Source organism: Anoplopoma fimbria, chromosome 6 (assembly GCF_027596085.1).
Source record: "Anoplopoma fimbria isolate UVic2021 breed Golden Eagle Sablefish chromosome 6, Afim_UVic_2022, whole genome shotgun sequence".
Classification (NCBI taxonomy): Eukaryota; Metazoa; Chordata; class Actinopteri; order Perciformes; family Anoplopomatidae; genus Anoplopoma; species Anoplopoma fimbria.
The window spans coordinates 10,297,669-10,316,211 of NC_072454.1; the positions used below are offsets into that span (position 1 = coordinate 10,297,669).

General features: G+C 39.5%; 1 protein-coding gene across 3 annotated transcripts in view; it reads right to left on the reverse strand.

The window, feature by feature from the left end:
• Positions 1-1,063: 1,063 nt before the first annotated feature.
• Positions 1,064-18,543, reverse strand: part of ctbp2a (C-terminal binding protein 2a) — a 62,612-nt gene continuing 45,132 nt past the window's right edge. For all 3 annotated transcript variants that reach the window (XM_054599803.1, XM_054599804.1, XM_054599802.1), the window contains 8 exons: positions 12,718-12,872; positions 8,815-8,959; positions 7,845-8,051; positions 6,616-6,830; positions 5,717-5,847; positions 5,319-5,446; positions 5,101-5,227; positions 1,064-3,321 (listed from right to left, as the gene is read on the reverse strand). In XM_054599803.1, coding sequence (XP_054455778.1) covers positions 3,135-3,321; positions 5,101-5,227; positions 5,319-5,446; positions 5,717-5,847; positions 6,616-6,830; positions 7,845-8,051; positions 8,815-8,959; positions 12,718-12,872 — 1,295 coding nt within the window. In that variant the 3' untranslated portion in view covers positions 1,064-3,134. The remainder of the gene's footprint in view (positions 3,322-5,100; positions 5,228-5,318; positions 5,447-5,716; positions 5,848-6,615; positions 6,831-7,844; positions 8,052-8,814; positions 8,960-12,717; positions 12,873-18,543) is intronic.

Sequence of the window (18,543 nt, forward strand, 5' to 3'; positions counted from 1 at the left end):
GTTATAAAATAGTCAACGTATAGCATGTCAAACAATGTCATAGTATAGTATGCCGAAAAATAATAATAAAAAAGGCCTACTATAGCATGTTGAAAAAAGTCATATCAAAGTCATAGTAATGCATGTTGAAAAAAATTATAAAATATCATAAAATGTCTTTGTATGCTGTGTTGAAAAACGTCATTCAAAAGTCATAGTATATATAGCATGTTAAAAAAGTCCTAAATTAAAAACTGCATAGTATATGAAAACAGTTATGAAATGTCTTAGTATAACATTTTGAAAAACATAAAAATAGTCAACGTATAGCATGTCAAACAATGTCATAGTATAGTATGCCGAAAAATAATAAAAAAGGCCTACTATAGCATGTGGAAAAAGTCATATCAGTCATAGTAATGCATGTTGAAAAAAAGTCATATCAACAATTTCTTTTTCCAAAAGTCAAACAATACTACTACAAAAATGACTTAGCATAGCATGTTCAAAAAAATTATGAACAAGTTATTGTATAGTATGTCGAAAAAAGTCATTAAAAAGTCACAGTATCTCATGTTGGAAATTTAAAAAAAAAAAGTCATAACAAAAATATATTAAAAAAGTTCTACACATTTTATAGAATAGCATCATAAAAAATTCATAGTAAAGTATTTTATAAAAAGACATTTTCAAATGAACCTGCACATTATTTAAACACTTCCTTCTTAATGAATTAATTTGTTTATTCATTGAGTTATTAATGTAATCATTAAAATGTCAGCTTTAGTCCTCCACACAGTGTGACCTGTACACTTCGGGGCAGCACAAACATGCTGTAAACAGAATATCTGACATATTTTAGGTTGATAAAGCAATAACAAGAGCAGTTTAGAGCAGGGGGTTTCAAACGCGAGGTTTTCTAAAAGCAACCATAAGTTGGTTATTGTAGTTTCAAAAAATGTCTTTACACTTGCCAAAGATATCATTATCTCCAATGTCCATCCGGATAAATGTTAATAAATCTGCTCAGAATAGAAAAAAGACTCATCTTTTAACTCCAGAATTTCAGAATCAGCACGTTTATTTGATTTCTACAGTATCAAAGTTATCCAGTGATGGTTGGTCTGTATATTTATGTCACATTGCAAACAGGAACTGCTAATAGCTAACCATCATATTTTAATGATGCAAATTTGCCAAACTGTTAACAAATATAGGCAACAAAAAAAAAAACAGGGCTCAATTAACTCAGCATGACTAACCAAATACACTTCCTGTTAACAAAAATGATGGGTATTACCAAAAGTAAGAGAATAGTTATCTACCAAATACAAGTCAGAGAGAATAATACGAGTGACAAAATCCTTTGTTGTGTTTGTGGTTTGTTGCACATTAAATATTGTTTTGACATAACTGACATTGACGGCGTCAGACTTTGAAAACCCCTTTTAGAGGACTTTGAAGCATCTTTCAAATAACTGTAAAAAAAGAAAAAAAATGTATATATCCCACAAATGTTCCACAGAGCCAATCATCAATCAGAACAGTAAGTTTTATTTATTGTTTTCAGCTGCACTGTATGTTATATGTTCACCTTGTACAAGAAACAAATACAAACACTCACACTAAAAACCAAACAATCTGCTAGCAGCTGTCTCTTGCTAACTTCATTGGGCTAAAAGGGATGGATGAGGCCTCTGAGGGCCCCGGCTGGCCGTCCTTAGAGCAGAAAAACAAAGCGGAAGAAACTATAAAGAGTAGAGGGTGGGGCTGTTCACATGAGATTATGATTATAAGAAAACATTTAACAAGGCAGTACAAATCTAACAGGACTGAAAACCTTGAACATCAAAAAACTTACATTTGATATATCAAAAAGAAAATATCACAATGGAAAAAAAGGTGGAGACATGAAAAGCAATAATCCAGTTTTTTCTCTTTTTTTAAGATTTGGACATATTTGAAGGTTAATCATTTTTTTCCTGAGTCAGTAAAAGATTTACTGTTTTTGTTTTTCCCCAACTTGCTAGCTGGTGCTGCAGTGTACTGTGTTGTAGGTCCTTTGGATGCAAATAGATAATATTTGGGACACCGTTCACGACAATAACCAAATATTGTAGGTACCTAAGTTCAGCAGAGTTGGACAGGTTACAAAAGCAATCTTTAATTGATGTGACACACTTAATGTACAGTATCTAACCACAAATTACAGTCTGTTTTTCCTTTTTTTTTTTGGTTTAAAAGTGTAATTTTTACCTCATAAGCCTAAATAATCTTCCTGGAACTGGAAACCACATCTACTGCTCTGCATCTTGTCTCTACATTCAGGGGCCATCAACCACGACGAGTAGAAATGAGCAATGATGGAGTCCAGGTTTCTGATGGAGATGGCAGACGCTGCTGTTGTCATCAGCTGACTTTTCTTGTCTGCTAAACATACGCATAACTTTGAATCCATTCATTTTCACACACTGAAGAACAGAAAAACAAATACTCACTTGCAACAGAAACACAGAATATAGGAGAAACAGAGGAAAGTAAAAAAAAAAAAAAAAAAAAAAAAAAAAAGAAAAGAAAATAGTAACAGACATGTTTGCGCTGAAATGGGTGTAATCGACGAGGGAGGAGGGAAAAATGGAGGCTTGACAGATTGTTTATGAAGTCACTGTCCCTTCAAGCTCTTCCTTTAAACTAAGGAATGGGGTCAGATTTTCCATCCTGCAGGTGGAAATGTCAACATGTCCCAGAAGTCAGGAGGAAAACTGACATTGACAGCGCCAGATACTCCAGTAAAATATACTCCCAAATAAAGATAAAAACTAAATATCACTTAAATCAACGAAGAACAAAAACAGACATGTGGGAGGAAAGGTTTCAGATCTTCGGCGCATGGGGTTTGATGGTCAGTCTCATCTCAGTGAGGCGGCTCATGTGTGTAATAACATCCGCTGTCCTCACTTGGGCTTAGTGGTTTCATACAAAAAGAAAAGGTGTGAAACGTTGGCCCGGCAGGCAGTCTGCTGGTAGGTTCAGATGGCTGAAGTCAAGCGTACACTTGGATGGTTGAGTTGGTAGGGTTTCTGTTTACTTTTTTTTTTTTATTTAAGTGTGTGTTTACGTCGGTTTTGGCCGCCTGCTCTGATACATCAGCAGTCCTACGGCTCAGTCATGTGCTCTCTCATGTGGTGGTCACCATGTTTGGAGGCTTGGTTGGGGGAGGTGGCCTGTGACGGATGGGTACCGGGGGGGAGGGTGTGGCCGATGGGCACTCCCCCGGGCACCAACCCCTCCATGGGTCCGGGAATCCCGCCGGGGGCGACACCCACCACACCAGGAGGGAATCTGGAGGAGGAAAGGAGATGATCAACAGACATGATAAAGAGCAAAGGAAAAGCTGTTGAAATGAAAGGAACCATTTCTATTTTCCAAAAATGGCAAATACAAATCCTGGAAAACGTCTGCTGCTGCTCAGTGGCTGATCATTCATCAGTTACACTTTTCTTCCTACCCAACATGTGAACTAATATTTGTTGCTCCTAATCATTACTGTCTGAAGTTGGTTTTTGCAGTACTGTTCATTTAAAAAAAACAAAAACAGAATCAACACATGAAGTAGGAAAAATTGTGTACCTTTAAATTAAATACATAATATAATGTTGGGAGACAAATAACCATCAAAGAGAATCAAAACAACTTAGTTTTAGTGGACTCAATAAGCATCATCACCTCTATGGTACAACATATTTAGAAATGATGCAAAGTTAAACATGGCAAGGAGCACTGCAGCGTGGAGGCAATACATGAGAATGTTCGAGGTTCTTATCTGGTGTAGGGGAGCATATAAATGGGTCATTCATCCAAATTACTATAATTTCTATAATCACTTTCTACAATATGGTGTTTAGCGTTACGGATAGTTTTGTTTTAATCCGCTCAGGTTTCATTTCTGCTGCTCATTAACAATAGAGGTCAATTGGATTTTGTTTGTTTCGTGGTAATCTCTACAGATGTTGCATTCATATGCAGAATCTGTAAGCAAAATGGGACAATATTTTAGTATCTTTAGCGTTCAGGTTTCTGTGAGTAAGTCTGTGTAATAGTGACTGATTAAAGTACAAGCAAGCTTCGGTTTAATTGAAATAAACAGTATGTGTGGAGAGCAAAAGAGGAGGAAGGCTTTGGCCGAAACACTATCTCAAATATATTAAAACAATTAATCAGCGACATTTCTTCCTAGAAGGAGTGACTTTTTTTTTTTTTCATAATTTGGGTGAACTGATCCTTCATCAGTAAAGGTGTAGGGAGTGGGCGTTCTTAAAGCAAATAAAACAAACAATATCCCAGGTTTGTTGCAGAGGGTTTCACAAAATCAAGATTTTTTCAATCCCTTTCTTTCTTTCTTTTTCTTTCTTTCTTTCTTTCTTTCCCTAAATGACATCACTCCATTTCCTCTTCCTCTACTTTCACAAAAAAAGGTAATTGCACTATTTTGATTACAATCAATTGTCCAACATTAGAGTGATTCTGTGAGCTGTGTTTCTGTTTCAGGGTGGTGGTGGGGGGGTTTAAGGGGAATTAATGAGATGCTGGGTAGAGTGGGTACAGTTACAGGACATGTGAGTGTGAAGCAGAAGAAGGGCTACAGGTTTCAATGGGATTTTTTTATTTTTTTATTAATGATGTTATTCATTTGCTCTGGCCTGTGGGCCAGCAGTGGTAGTATTCATTTACCTGGTTGAGAATTAGGTATATAATTTGTCCTGCATTCCCCCCGTTGCTATGGCCTGTACCATGGTTTGGTTCATTCGGCTGTGTGAGAGAAGCAGTTCATTCTGGTTGAGACAATGTAGAGACTGAGAAACGAAGAGCCTGAACTCAACAAGGGATTCATTCATTTGGGCCAACTTCTATGTTTAACTGTGCCACAAAAACTAGGACCCAGCCTAATATTCAGGAAAAAGAAAGTCAGAATTGTGTCAAACATACATCATGTGAACATCTAGTCTACCCCTCTCCCATGTGTAAAGCCTCATCTACTGCAGCTGTTGATGTGAAACAGGTGATCTCTGCGCTGTGTTGAGTAGCCTGCTGGGTTCATTCACAGAAATCCCCCCCTCCTACCTGTAGGCGGCACCATTCATCTCAGGGTGAACTTGAGGCTGCTGCTGCTGCTCCATCATTCCCCACGGCGCAGAGGTAACAAAGAACTCCTTGTTGACGCAGTTTCGGAGGCTGTCGGGGATACGGCCTGTGTGTCGCGGGCGAGAGTGAACATCGGTGAGCGGAGAAAAACAAAAAACCTGTGAGTGCTGGGAATGCATTCAGTGATGTCTCCATACCGGTGATGGCTCTGCGTATTTCCGTGGCGGCGGCCTCTCTCATCTCCAGGGACGCCTGCTCGCTGTACCAGGCGGTGTGGGGTGTGCAGATCAGGTTGGGGGCGTCTTTCAGAGCACCTTGGGAAAAACTGTCCAACAGCAGATGGATGACAGAAGAGAGAAACAACAAAATTAAGGGATGTGAGAGGAATCATTTTTCTGCAACCAATTTTTGATATCTTTTGGATTTAGCCATTTATTTCCTTCACTTATTAGGGTGTATTGGCATTTACTATTGCCCTTATATATATATATATTTAAGATTATTGTCCTGAACACTTACGTTAAACCATTTTTAAAACACTGAATTGAATCAATGAACAAAAGCTGCTTGAATAAGAAGGTGTGGTCATAAACACCTGAAAGGCTCCGACTCGTGGACGTCCAAGGCTGCTCCCCGTATCCGGCCTTCTTTCAGGGCCTGAGCCAAAGCTTTCTCATCCACCAGACCTCCCCGTGCCGAGTTGACCAGGAATGCCCCCTGACGCATCTGTAGACGCAGCAAAACATTTTATTCTCTCAATAATAATTTCAGCAAATCAACATGTGTGGCTTTTAGAGTGCACGCCCAGAGGTGTTGTCATTAGCTCAATGCTGCGTGGGAAGACATTTTCTAAAAAAACAACAACACGGCAGGGGGGAAACAAATGCTTTTCAAATGAAGAAAGATAACAAAACGCTTATCAAAGAAAGGGGGCATTTAAATGACACTAATCCCTTCAAACTAGCATGTAAGCGAGTGAAATGCAGAGTGAAAACATATTTTGTTTTGAAGCAGCTGTTGGTTAAAGCAGCTGTTCATGCTTCAAATAGTTGATAAACCATTTAATTTAGCACAGCCAGCAGTTGACTGTATGTCCTCCAGGTGGCAGCAGTGATCAGGAGAAGATAAGGAGCATAACTCAAGAGTGTTTCTAATATTTATCATATTAAGGGTCTGATACCAAGAGTGTAAAACACATCACACTGGGGTTTAAAGTACTTTAGCTGCTCATTCACTAAGGCTGCTTAACTTGCACGCCTGCTGACTGCTTTGTTGGAAACTCACAATAGGTGTGGTGTGCCGCATAAACATATCATGGACTTTAAAAAAAGATTACATTGCTTATTGAGGAGAATGTGCAGCTTGCTTTGGATGATAATGAGGAAGAGCTTCTGCCAATCAAGGTTTATCAGTTTTTGATTGATTGTTGTAGGTTCCATCAGCTTCTCAGATCTCGATTAATGTATGTAAGATATTAAAAAAAAGTCCCCCTACCTGTTTGATGGTGAAGTCGTTGATGAGGTGGTGGTTGTGTTCGTTCAGGTTGCAGTGCAGGGAGACACAGTCGCTCTGGTAGAGCAGGTCCTGGAGCGTGTAGACTCGCTGAACACCCAGAGAGCGCTCCAAGCCGTCCTGGAGGTAGGGGTCGTAGAAGAGCACGTTAAAGCCGAACGCCTTGGCCCGCATCGCCACCGCCTGGCCTGAGCGACCTGATGGAGGGATGAGAGGGAAAGAAAGAGCAGACAGTTCAGATTTTAGAAGCTTAGTATTAATAATGCATCCAACTACTCATATTTTAATGCACACATCAACACGTGTGCATTAAAACATGCATGTGTGTATGAGTTCTACTGCTGAAAGGATTAATTGATTCATTTATGAGTTATTTGACAAAAAATAACTAATACAATTTTTTTTTAAACAAATGGGATTATTGATTAACTGCTTAGTGTGCAAAACGCAGAACATTTGCTAATTCAAAACATTCTTCATAACATTAAAATTTGTATGAATCCAATTAATTTTAGTGGTTTATAACAAAACACACAACAAAACTAATAACATTTTTGCTGTACTTTGATACACTAACTTGGTTTTACTCGGTAAACATCAGCCTTTACCTGCCGAACATCATTTTAACATTGTCACTGTGAGCTCGTTGGCTTCATGATGTTAGCAATGAGCTCAGAGCTTCACTGGGCCTATGTCCAGCTTGGCAGAGCTGCCAGCAGGTTTGTAGATTAGTCAATAATGAAAATAGTATTTTGCAGCCCAGATGAGGTCCAAAAATAAATGAAGTAAACTGGGTTAATCAAACTGAAAACCTGGAAACACAGCAAAAATACAATAAAGGGATAATTAGCACTCCTAACTGAAACCAGAATCGAAGAGCTGCCCTGAAAAAAGGAAGCTCCATTGAAGAACATTTCATCTCATTTTGTATGAATGTTAGTTAGAGTCTGATGGTGGCACCTTGCATGGTAGCCTGTCATCAGTGTGTGAATGGGTGAATGATATGTAATATACTACTGATTGTAAGTCGCTTTGGATAAAAGCGTCTGCTAAATGACTGTAATGTAATGTAATCTCACAAAGTGAAAAAAGGCAGGTAAATAAGAAGCTGTCCCTGTTGGCTATATTAGTAGTCATACAGTTACTGACTCGAACACTTGCTGTCAACCAAAATAAAGAATCCACTGCTTAAAAAGAAAGAAGGAGCTCACCAAATCCGATGAGGCCCAGCGTCTCTCCTCGGATCCGGGCTGCCCCCGACGCCACCTCCCGGATCTGCTCCACGCTCTGGACCCGCGTGCCCTCCCGGAGAGCCTGGTACAGCCAAGTGTTTCGCCGATACAGGTTGAGGATGTGACAAAGTGTTGAGTCGGCCGTCTCTTCTACAGCCGCTGAGGGAATATTACACACCGCGATGCCTGGAAAAGGTCAGATGGGAGAGAAAAATGAATAAACAATGCCATGGATAGACTTCAAATGACTAGCAACATGATCGCTTCACAGATTTAGTAGTTGATTATAATTACTGTAGCTGTTTTGAGAGAGATTCATCTGTAGTTTATAATTCACAAGATAATTGGCAGGAAGTTTCTTTTCTTTATGACACTCTTAAAAAATAAAAATGCACTGTGTGTAAAACAGAACTGTGAAGGATAAGAGGATAATCATAACTGCTAATTATGCCCATGAAAAGTGCATTTCTCCAAAAAAAATCCACGTCAGCACACCAGTATGTATTACCACAAACGACAATAATTAGGATATCACACTAAATCCTGCTCTCACCCCAAACATATGCTGAAGGGGCCAAATGGGAATATCAGGGAGAGTTTTTATACCAGTTGGAGCATCTGCTCTGCATATGCAATCAGCATTACATATTCTGTTAACAGTGTCTAATAATTCCAGTTACATGTGTTATTTATGTTAAGTCAATAAAGGAAGCAGAGTTTGGTTTGGCTCCCATCCAAAAATGCACTATCCTTATCCATAATGCATTTATTTTTTGTTGATTTATTCTTTATTTTTCCACATGCGGTGGTGAATGATGAGCCATCTGGGCAGACACGACCTAACCTTGTTCATTATTCTCGGCATATGATTACGGTCTTCTCCTGAACAACCTCCTTGTTTCATATCTATCTCCCTCCTCTCTTGTCTGCGTCTGTCCCTCAGTCTCACCGAGCTCCCCGGCAGCCTTGATGTCGATGTTGTCGTAGCCGCTGCCGATGCGGATGACGATGCGCAGCGCCTTGAACTTCTCCAGGTCCTCTCTGGTCAGGGTGATGGTGTGGTACATCATGGCCCCTACTGCCTCATTAAGCACCTGAGAGACATTAGGGAGGAGGAGGAGGAGGAGGAGGAGGAGGAGGCATCATCATCGCTGTCTTATTACATCAGTATTCCCTCGACAATCGTTAAGAGGCATTAGAGATGGAAGTAAACTGGAAATCTGCATTCATCGGTTTTCCCACCACATTATGTATGAGAAAACTTGAATAAGAGAGTTTTCACTGCCTCCCACTTTCCTGGGCCTCAGTTCATGTCAGCTTTTCTTCATCTAAATGCAAATTGATTGTTTATGCGTGCACTAAAATATGAGTGGTTGTCTGTGTGTCTATAACGACTGCTTGCCAAAGCTGTTTTTAGTCACAATCCATTCACTCAAATTGTACGCAAACAGGGTTGAAGTGGAAAGCGGGCGGGACCATAAAGTAGACTGACAGCTGCTGAGGAACACAGAAAGCATCAGCAAGTAGGTGCAGCAAACCCCGGCAGTGAAATAACAGGTTTAAATTCACAACCTGCTTACTGAATTGACCCAACCCAGCCAGATTAGCATAGCCATGAATTTACATGCAACATTTTTATTGGAGCGAGCTGCAGGGAGAGCTGGATGCTTAATTCAAGGTTAAAGCTCTCCTCATGCATTAATCTCATTACTTGAGCGAAGCAGGCCCAGCAGCAGGCTTGGCTGGAGACGATGCTGAAAAATGAGGCCGAATCACAGCCAAGTGTTAAGCAACAGGAATACAGGCTGAGAGCAGGTTTACATGGAGTGGAAAAAGTGAGAAAATGGATTCTTGTGTTATGTTAATTAGTGAAATAACTCGTCCACAGTTTGAGCTGGCATGTGAACCTTCACATCGTATCGTACAAGGCCATTACCTACAGCAAGGGATCATGAATATTGCAGAGCACATCAAGCTCTTGAAAAAGGCAGCGAACTACATTTATTCTACTCCTGTGTAATGGAACATTTACAAAACTATAAAAGAAATACTTGAGCAAGGAGAGAGTGGTTTAAGAGGAAGTTAAGTAGCGTGAATATATAAAAACAACTATAAAATAGTGAGTTTATAGTTGTTGGTAGGCATATTCTTGAGTTTTCCAGTGTGTTTCCCACAGCTTTCTGTCATTATGCTAAGCTAACCACCTGCATGCTCTAGCTTCATACTCTGCGTAAAGAATATCAATCTTATCTTCCAACTTTTGGTTAAAAAAAAAAGGTTAATTTTCCCAAAAATATCAAACTATTCCATAAATTTATACATACACTAATTAACTAACACAATATATTTTTTGATCAATTTCATGAAAACATAACTTATCACACTCCTCTTTTCCTTCCTCTGTGTATGCTTCTCAAAATTCTTAGTGACTAAGGTCCAATTAGGGGGAACTGCATTGGACTGAGGGACGTGTGAGGAAAACATAGCAGATATGAAAGTCGTGAATCATCAGTATGAACTTTTCACATTTTTAATGCACTTTAACTTCACGCTAAATAAGTAGCACTTCATGAGAACCCTGGTCATTGATACAGCGATGTCAAAATCCCTTGAAAAAACATTTATCTTTCTGAAAGTCTCCTGTGTCTCTCCAAGGACAGTACTGTATTAGTCAATAGACCACAAGTGCTTTGTAATAAATGACTTCTGAGGTTAACCCAACAGGGGCCCACAACCTTTTTGGAAGTCACCACTGGCTGCCTCTTGAGAGCACAAGTAAAAACAGTATTCTGATTTCTGAGTGACAGATTCCATTAAATCGCTGCATCTGCTCACTTCCAGGCAGTGCATGCGAAAAGACAGCAGTGTGCTTTGGTTTGCTTGCTTGGTGTGTGTACTGTTTATATACTTGTGTGTGAACAGTACTTCCCTACTGGAACTTGCAGTGAGGTTTTTGGCAAGTATGTCAATGTGTGTGCAAGTGTGTGTGTGTGTGCGTCTGTGTGTGTGTGTGTGTGTGTGTGTCTGTGTGCAGACTGCCCCATCTGTACCCTCTGCTGTGCAGTTATCGTTGTTGGAATGCTGCCAACATCTATTCTCCCAGATGGGTCCTCAGTATGTGTAATGTATTCACTACAAGAGCATCTTACTGGACAGAGATTGCTTGTGTGTGCGTTTATATGTCTACGCAAATTAGGGGGGCCAGGAAAAATATGCAAGTAATATGAAGAAAAACAAATTGATTTTGCATTTCCTCCATTTAACCTTTAACCTTTCTGTTAGGTTTGCTTGAAAGTAAAACAAACTACTTTTTATTGTAGATTTAAAACAACGGCAATTTGGGGAATTAAGTGCAAGATAGCATTTTCACTAAAATGAATATAACAAAGTGGAAGCCTTCTTTTTTCTATTTGAGTGTAAAGACAAAAATAAACTCCACCTTGGATTGTAAAATTGCTTCTGACTGGCTGCAGTGTATATACGCAGTAAAAAAAGACAAATGTTTCACCCACTCTGGCTCAGAACAATTATACTGCGTTTCTATTACCAGCCTCCTCCTCCACCTTATTTAACAAAGCAGCACTTCAGCACCCAGTGGGATTAGAGTTAGCGATGAAACCATTATAGCTGAACTGGGAGAGTGGAACAAGCCAGTGGGCTGAAATATTATTAAAACATTACAGAGGAGGAGACGCAGAAGGAGGAAAGACATGATTCTTCTGCACTCAACTGAAGGAAAATTATTCAAGAATCACATTCAAAGTTCATATAATGTCCATATATCACAGTGTGTGTGTGTGTGTGTGTGTGTGCTTTCTGCAGATACTATCACTGCTACTGCAACTACTGCTGTTACAGCAAGCAACACAGAGTGAGTTCTAAATGATGTGGTCTATGACCTATTCTGACACTATTTCCAAACACGCACTGTATATTAAACTAAATAATGCCTCACGTCCTGTTTGCACATCTTCACTGTGAGCCACATTCAAAGACATTGTACATTTAAAACAGCTGTAATGTAAAAATCTGCATAAGCTACATATAAACTATGTGTTTCTAGGGAGAAACCTTAAAAGTCTTAGAATTAATAACTGAAAACTTAGATTTTGGTGTTTTTTTTTTTTTTCTGTGTCTCAATGCTTTTCCTGAATTTACACATTTAATTAATTTGACTATACTTTTATTTCATTCCATGCATTTTGCTGATTTTGGTCTTTTAGAAAGCTTTGTGTGACATGTTTTCAAAAGGTGCTAGATAATAACTAACATAGGACCAAAGGTCCCTTGGTGGGATAAAAGCTCGTAAATAAACTTTAAGTTTAAAATATGTAATCACAGATATGTGATTTCAAGAACGAATTAATGAAACGCCAATATCAAGATTGAAATGACTAAAGTATACAATTCTAGAAATCTTAGGAAACATGATAGGATTCAAATGTATTGTCCAATATGTGAAGTTGTTCGTTACTGCTCCTCCACCTGACACATCATCAAGTCTTTTTCTTTTTGTTTGAGGCAACAAAAAAGGAACAAAAATCGACAGTAAATCAACAAGAACTAATTAAAGTTAGAGTTCATGGAAAAAGGCTGCAAAAATTAGCTTATAAATAAGGAGCCTTCAAGGAAAACACTCAAGATTTTGGACAAGGCTTTGAGAGCCATGCCAAGATGGCAGTTCTTTTTTAAAGGGTTAAAAGGTCAATGCTACAGATTCTATTAATGCAGGTAATAGTTAAATAAATGTAAACATATACAAATCAAAACAGAACTCTGTTATTATAATAATGATATGCTGCCTTCTCCTAACATTAGATGAGAAGGGGACATCTAAAAAGCTATTTTTTACCTTTTCGTGTATCTCCTGTGTGGACTGGGCGTCACAGAAAGCTACCGTGGCCAGATCTTTGAGGATGGGCATCTCCACAGTGCAGTCGCGCCCATCAAGCAGCGCCACCAGGGGGCGCGGGTGCATAGGCCCATTCATAATCTGGGGCCGAATACCTGCAGATGGACAGAGAGAGAGAGAGAGAGAAAAGAAGGAGTTAATTATTTATTTCTGGCACACACAGTCAAGTGAGCTGCAAAAAGAAGCAGTAAAATGTAGGAAACGCAACCCGCGGCAGGAAGTGTTTACACAGATTGTGACTTTGTGTTTTGGCCTGTGTGATGGGCAAAATCATTGCCACACACACACACACACACACACACACACACACACACACACACACACACACACACACACACACACACACACACACACACACACACACACACACACACACACACACAACTACACACACATGCCGGAGTGTGTGAAGTCTTTTTCTTTCAACCGCTATCATTGTCTGCCTTACCTTGCAACACTGATACAACACACACACACACACACACACACACGCACACACGCACACACACAGACAATGCTGGTGATCTGAATACCCCCCTCTCTCGCTGTTAGCCACACTGTTACCAGGCAACAGGTCCTTTCACCCCATGAGGTCATCACCTCCATTATCCTATCACCGTTGAGAAGCAGGCAGGCCTTCAGTGTGTGCGTCTCTGCACCTTCTGTACAGTTTACACCCTTTACACACTTGTTCCAACACTGAAGAAAATCAGCAGGAGTTTAATAACTAAATATAAACTTGTAGTCGTCTCCAGGTTTGTCCTCTTGGAGTGAGAGTTTGGACTTTCTATCTCTGTCCTCGCCTTGCTGTCGAGTAGTGATACGATCGCCCTTTAGGGGAGAAAATTGGCAAAAAAAACCCAACTGCTGGTAACTAGAAACGTGCCTGTAATGACGAATTCAGAGTATATAACTTGACTGATTGAGATGACTGTAAGAATGTGCCAATTCACTACTACTCCATAAAATCAATGAGATTGTTTCTATAAGTTATAGTGTAGTATTGATTAGAACATGTGACAGTGTGGACCCAAATTCCATTAAAAGGAGGGAAAGGAGAAAGGAGAAAGGGGGGTCCACACAGCACCACTCTCTGGCTCCCTGCTGCCTGTTGTCATGGTGATTAGAGGATTTGGGCAGGATTATGAAATATTTTATTTAGTGACATCTGCGCTGCTGGAGAGGACATCCAAGCCCGCTCGCTCTGTGTCTGTCTCTCTAACTCCTCCAGTTTTGGGAAGCTAGGACGGTGTTCGTGACCTACACGACTACAACATGCTAACATATGTGCTTTAAACACATTAGATGCGTATAATAGAAAAGAAAAAAAAGAAAAGAAAAAAGAGAGGCATGTAAATGTGGGAGTATTTTTAGATAACCCTACTTCAGTTCTGCACCAGTAGGCTTGTTGACTGTTCTTCATAGTTATTTGAAAATGCTGCGATGATTACGGCTCAGAGTTATAGGACGAAAGAGCTCTGAGAACTGCTTTGTTCTGGAACAGGTCTACAATTTAAAAGGAAACCTATTTTCTATATCAGCTCGTGACTATAAATGAGGAGATACGACATGAACGCAAACATTTCTGTCAAAGTCAGACAGGTTGTGGCTATTTCCGCAAGAGTTTTCTGTATTTGTGTGTTGAGCTTTTCACTGGTTTGAAAAATGCGAGGCTCGGTTGTATAAAAGGAAACATTGGAATCTAAATTTGATGAAGGTTGTTGGGTTGAAGAGTTATGTTTGCCAGGAGCAAGGTGTGTTTCCGAGCACCAGAGTCCCTAAAGCTTTTATAGCGAGCAAACTTGTCCGTTTTAGAAAAGCTTCTGGACGCAATTTATACAAACTGTAGATTCATATTGTTCCTTTTACAAGCTACATACAACTCTGTGGTGCCCCATTTTCTGAGCTATGCAGCGCTAAAAGGATGCTGAAAAAACAGGCTGTAAATTATGCAGAGTTTGATGCCTTACACACACACACACACACACACACACACACACACACACACACACACACACACACACACACACACACACACACACACACACACACACACACACACACACACACACACACACACACACACACACACACACACACAACAGTAACCAACGAGTAACCACCTGGGCTAGACCTATCAGAGAGAAATGGAAACAGGGGATTAATTTAAAAAAGAGATTAGCAGCGTATCATTAATATTACAACTTTGACAGGCTGACATACAACCTGATTTTACTTCAGGGTGAACTGCTCTAATAACTGGAGGTGTTCTCTGTTTCTATAAAACTAATGAGGAAGGTGAACCAAATTCAGACATCTCAGAGGTGAGAATTTGAGGTATGGGCAACATTTCTCATCAAGCAGAGATGACATGTAGAGAGTTCTACAGTCAGGGAGTTAAAGAAAAAGATAAAGTAGTATTATTAGTAGTATTAGTAGTAGTAATAGTAGTAGCAATGATAAAACAGGATGAAGAGGAAAGATGGAATGGTGATGGCTGAAAAAAAAAGAACAAAAGTGTTTTTATCATGGGCCTTCTTACACTTAACCTAAACCTTAAATCTGTCTACTGTTAATTCCCCAACTTTATAAAAGTGGAAAACTTTAAAGTGCAGAATGATTATTATCAGTTAAATCTCAGCTTGAAATGTATTTTGTATGTTTTCTCTTTTATTATAGCTTTGCTTTTATTTATGTTTAGTTTCCTCCGTCTAGTATTTTGTGTTGATTTTGAGTTGAGGTTTTTAATAACTGCTTTGTGGGCCACTTAATAAAATGCTGTAGAGATAAAGGATTGTGTTTTTATTAGATTATATTTCATTATCGTACAGTCATTAACAATAATGTTATTGTGCAGCGCTCATAATAAAAGCGGTGCTTCATAAAAGCCTGAATAGCATAAAAGATAATAATGATGAGAATAGAAGAAAGGTGAATAAAACAGGAAAAAAAAAAGGGTTAAAAGAAACAATGTGGAAGAATTGATCTCCATCCTGCTCTTCCTAGTTTAAGCTGAAAGCATGCCGTATTCTCATGTGTGTGTGTGTGTGTGTCATGTGTGTGTGTGTGTGTGTGTGTGTGTGTGTGTGTGTGTGTGTGTGTGTGTGTGTGTGTGTGTGTGTTAGTATGTGTTAGCCAGAGGAGGGGGGGCCTGCTTTCAAAACACACCTGTGGCTCCCGGCTCTCCCTGCGCCTCCTCATCACACTCCTGCAGAGTTCATTATCACAGCTCAGACTGGCTGAGCAGGAAGATACTTCTATGGCCTTACAGTCACACACACACACACACAAGGAAAACGTAAAGCTACTCAAACAGACGCGAGCATGTGCGCACACATGATGACACAAACAAACGCGCGCTCTGAGATGAAAGGACAGAAAAGCAGCCGACACAGATTCACTTACTTATATGTTATACAGACACATAAACAAGAAGCTGCTGGTGGGGAAAAAAAGCAGCGTCACTTGTAGGAAGTAGGTCAAACTGCTGTTGATTCATTATTTCCTAGTGGCTAATAGCCTTTCTTCAGCCTAATAAGGCAGAGAGTGGCACTGCATTTAACACATGATTAATCTGTGGATAATTAACGCCTAACAAGGCTTTTAATGAGAGTCTTTAAGACTGGGATACCTGGCCAGTGATTTCAAAGAGCTCTTTGGTTTTGGACAGAAAACAGCAAAACTCTTAAATGTCAGTATGGTTTTTTTTATACATAAGGACAGGTTTAGACAAACAATAAATCCACAACTGCTCGGACAGAAATAAACAACCTTTTGTGTCGGAAACATGTTGTTGACTGAGGCTCTGTAACGGCCTCTTATCACCATCCCTCCAGGAATTGTCACATCAAAGTTAATGAGTTTCAAGGCTTTAGTCTCTAGTCTCATGCTGTAAGAAGAACACTACACATTTTTTTTTCTTCCTGCCAGTCCAGATCGAGCAGAATCCATCATCATTTTTAAGTTCTTAAACCAATCATTGACAAGCTTTACCTGTCAGAAGGGGAACGTTATTCAGAAACAAAGCTGCGTCTTCGACATAAAGGATGACATTCTGAAGCAGTCGCTCATCAGCAGAGCTCACAATTCTAAAGTAACATTTTCTAAAATGTATGCATAGGCGTGTTACGGTCTAGTTGATCTGCATTTTCCGCAGCTTAGAGAGGTTTCTGGACGATGTATTTCAAACTACTTCCAGATGCACATTTAACAGCAATTAAACGTAATGTTTTGTCCCTCGCCCCTCTTCTCGCTGGAAGAGCAGTATAACTCAGATGAAGAAGCAGCTGCCTACTTTGAATTGTGTTGAAGAATGCAACTTGCCCTCATGAGAACATTTATTAAGAATATTTTACTTAAATATATATATGACATCATGGCAAATGTATACAAAAACACATGCTGATGTTTACTGCAGCTTTTTTTTCAGATAAAACTATTCAAATGTGTAAAGCAAAACTTTTAATGACTCATTTAGCTATTTTCACATTGAATTGCTTGTAATAATTTATTTTTATAGACTATTACACAATTACTTTGTCGTAAACCACACGCGCACGTTATCAGTTCCGGTAGTAATATAACACTGCCTTACTGTTTGTGTTATTTGGTTACTACAGGCTTCTGTAAACAAAATGTTGATTACCACACTGACATTATTGGTCCTCGGGGAGTATTACAGAGCCTCACAGAAAATTAGCTTGCAGCTGCAGACTACTGAAATCTGTTGATGTTAAATGTAAGCAGTAAAATATCTCACAACAGTGACCTTGTGTCTGTTGATTTTAGATGATTAAAATAAAGAGAATCAGGCACAATTTTATCAGATGAATACAAAAAATGTAAAGAGTGAAGAGAGAAAAAGTTATCTTCTAATAATAATTTAAAAAAAACCTATATAGAAGTCAAGCCATAATAAGAAAACAAACTATTACATTCTATAACATTCATCTCAGATGGAAATTAATGGATTTCTAAACTGGCCAAGGAGCCCAAAAGGGAGAGCAAAATTGAGTCTTATCCCAATAATCACCCTACAGTGAAGTACTACCACCCAAACTGATCACACAGCAGCTGGTATCATGGCAGCACTTGAAGGCCAGAGGTCCAGCTACTAATTATGAAAAAATAAAACTGATCGCCACTGCTTCTTTTAATTCACTCTTGCCGCTTTCTCTCTGTTTATATCCATCTCCCTCCCTCTCCCCCTCTCTCGTTTGGCAGCAGCTTACCAGCCTCCCCACCTGGCAGTCAGACCCAGAACCTGGACTCAAGGAAACTAAAGCAAAGCCAGAACTCTCCTTATCCAAACACGGGGTCCCGCCCAACACCAGACTCAATTTTCAGCAGGGCAAAAAATGTACCGCAGAGGTCCTATTTGCTGTTACGTAAACTTCAGTGAGCAGTAGAAATAACATGACTAAAGATGGTTTACATTAGGCGGTAGGATATCTTGGCTGGTAGTCATTCGGATAAAAAAATGCAAATTGCTTTTGTCAATTTCCTGTTATTGTACCCAAAGTATTTTTATCAACAGCCAGCATTGTCTGCAAGCCAGAAAGTAATAAAGAAACAAAGCCAAGAGCTTGACTAACTAAATCTAAACCGTGTTCAGTGTGAAAGCAGATCTTATCCAGTGGAGGTCATGTGTTGTTACATCCCTCAAGGGAAACTTGAATGGACTAAGACTGATATCATCCTTTAGTCAGCGCTAATCACAAGCTGGATGATTCTCCAGGATGTATGAAAACTTTTGGCAGAGCTGGC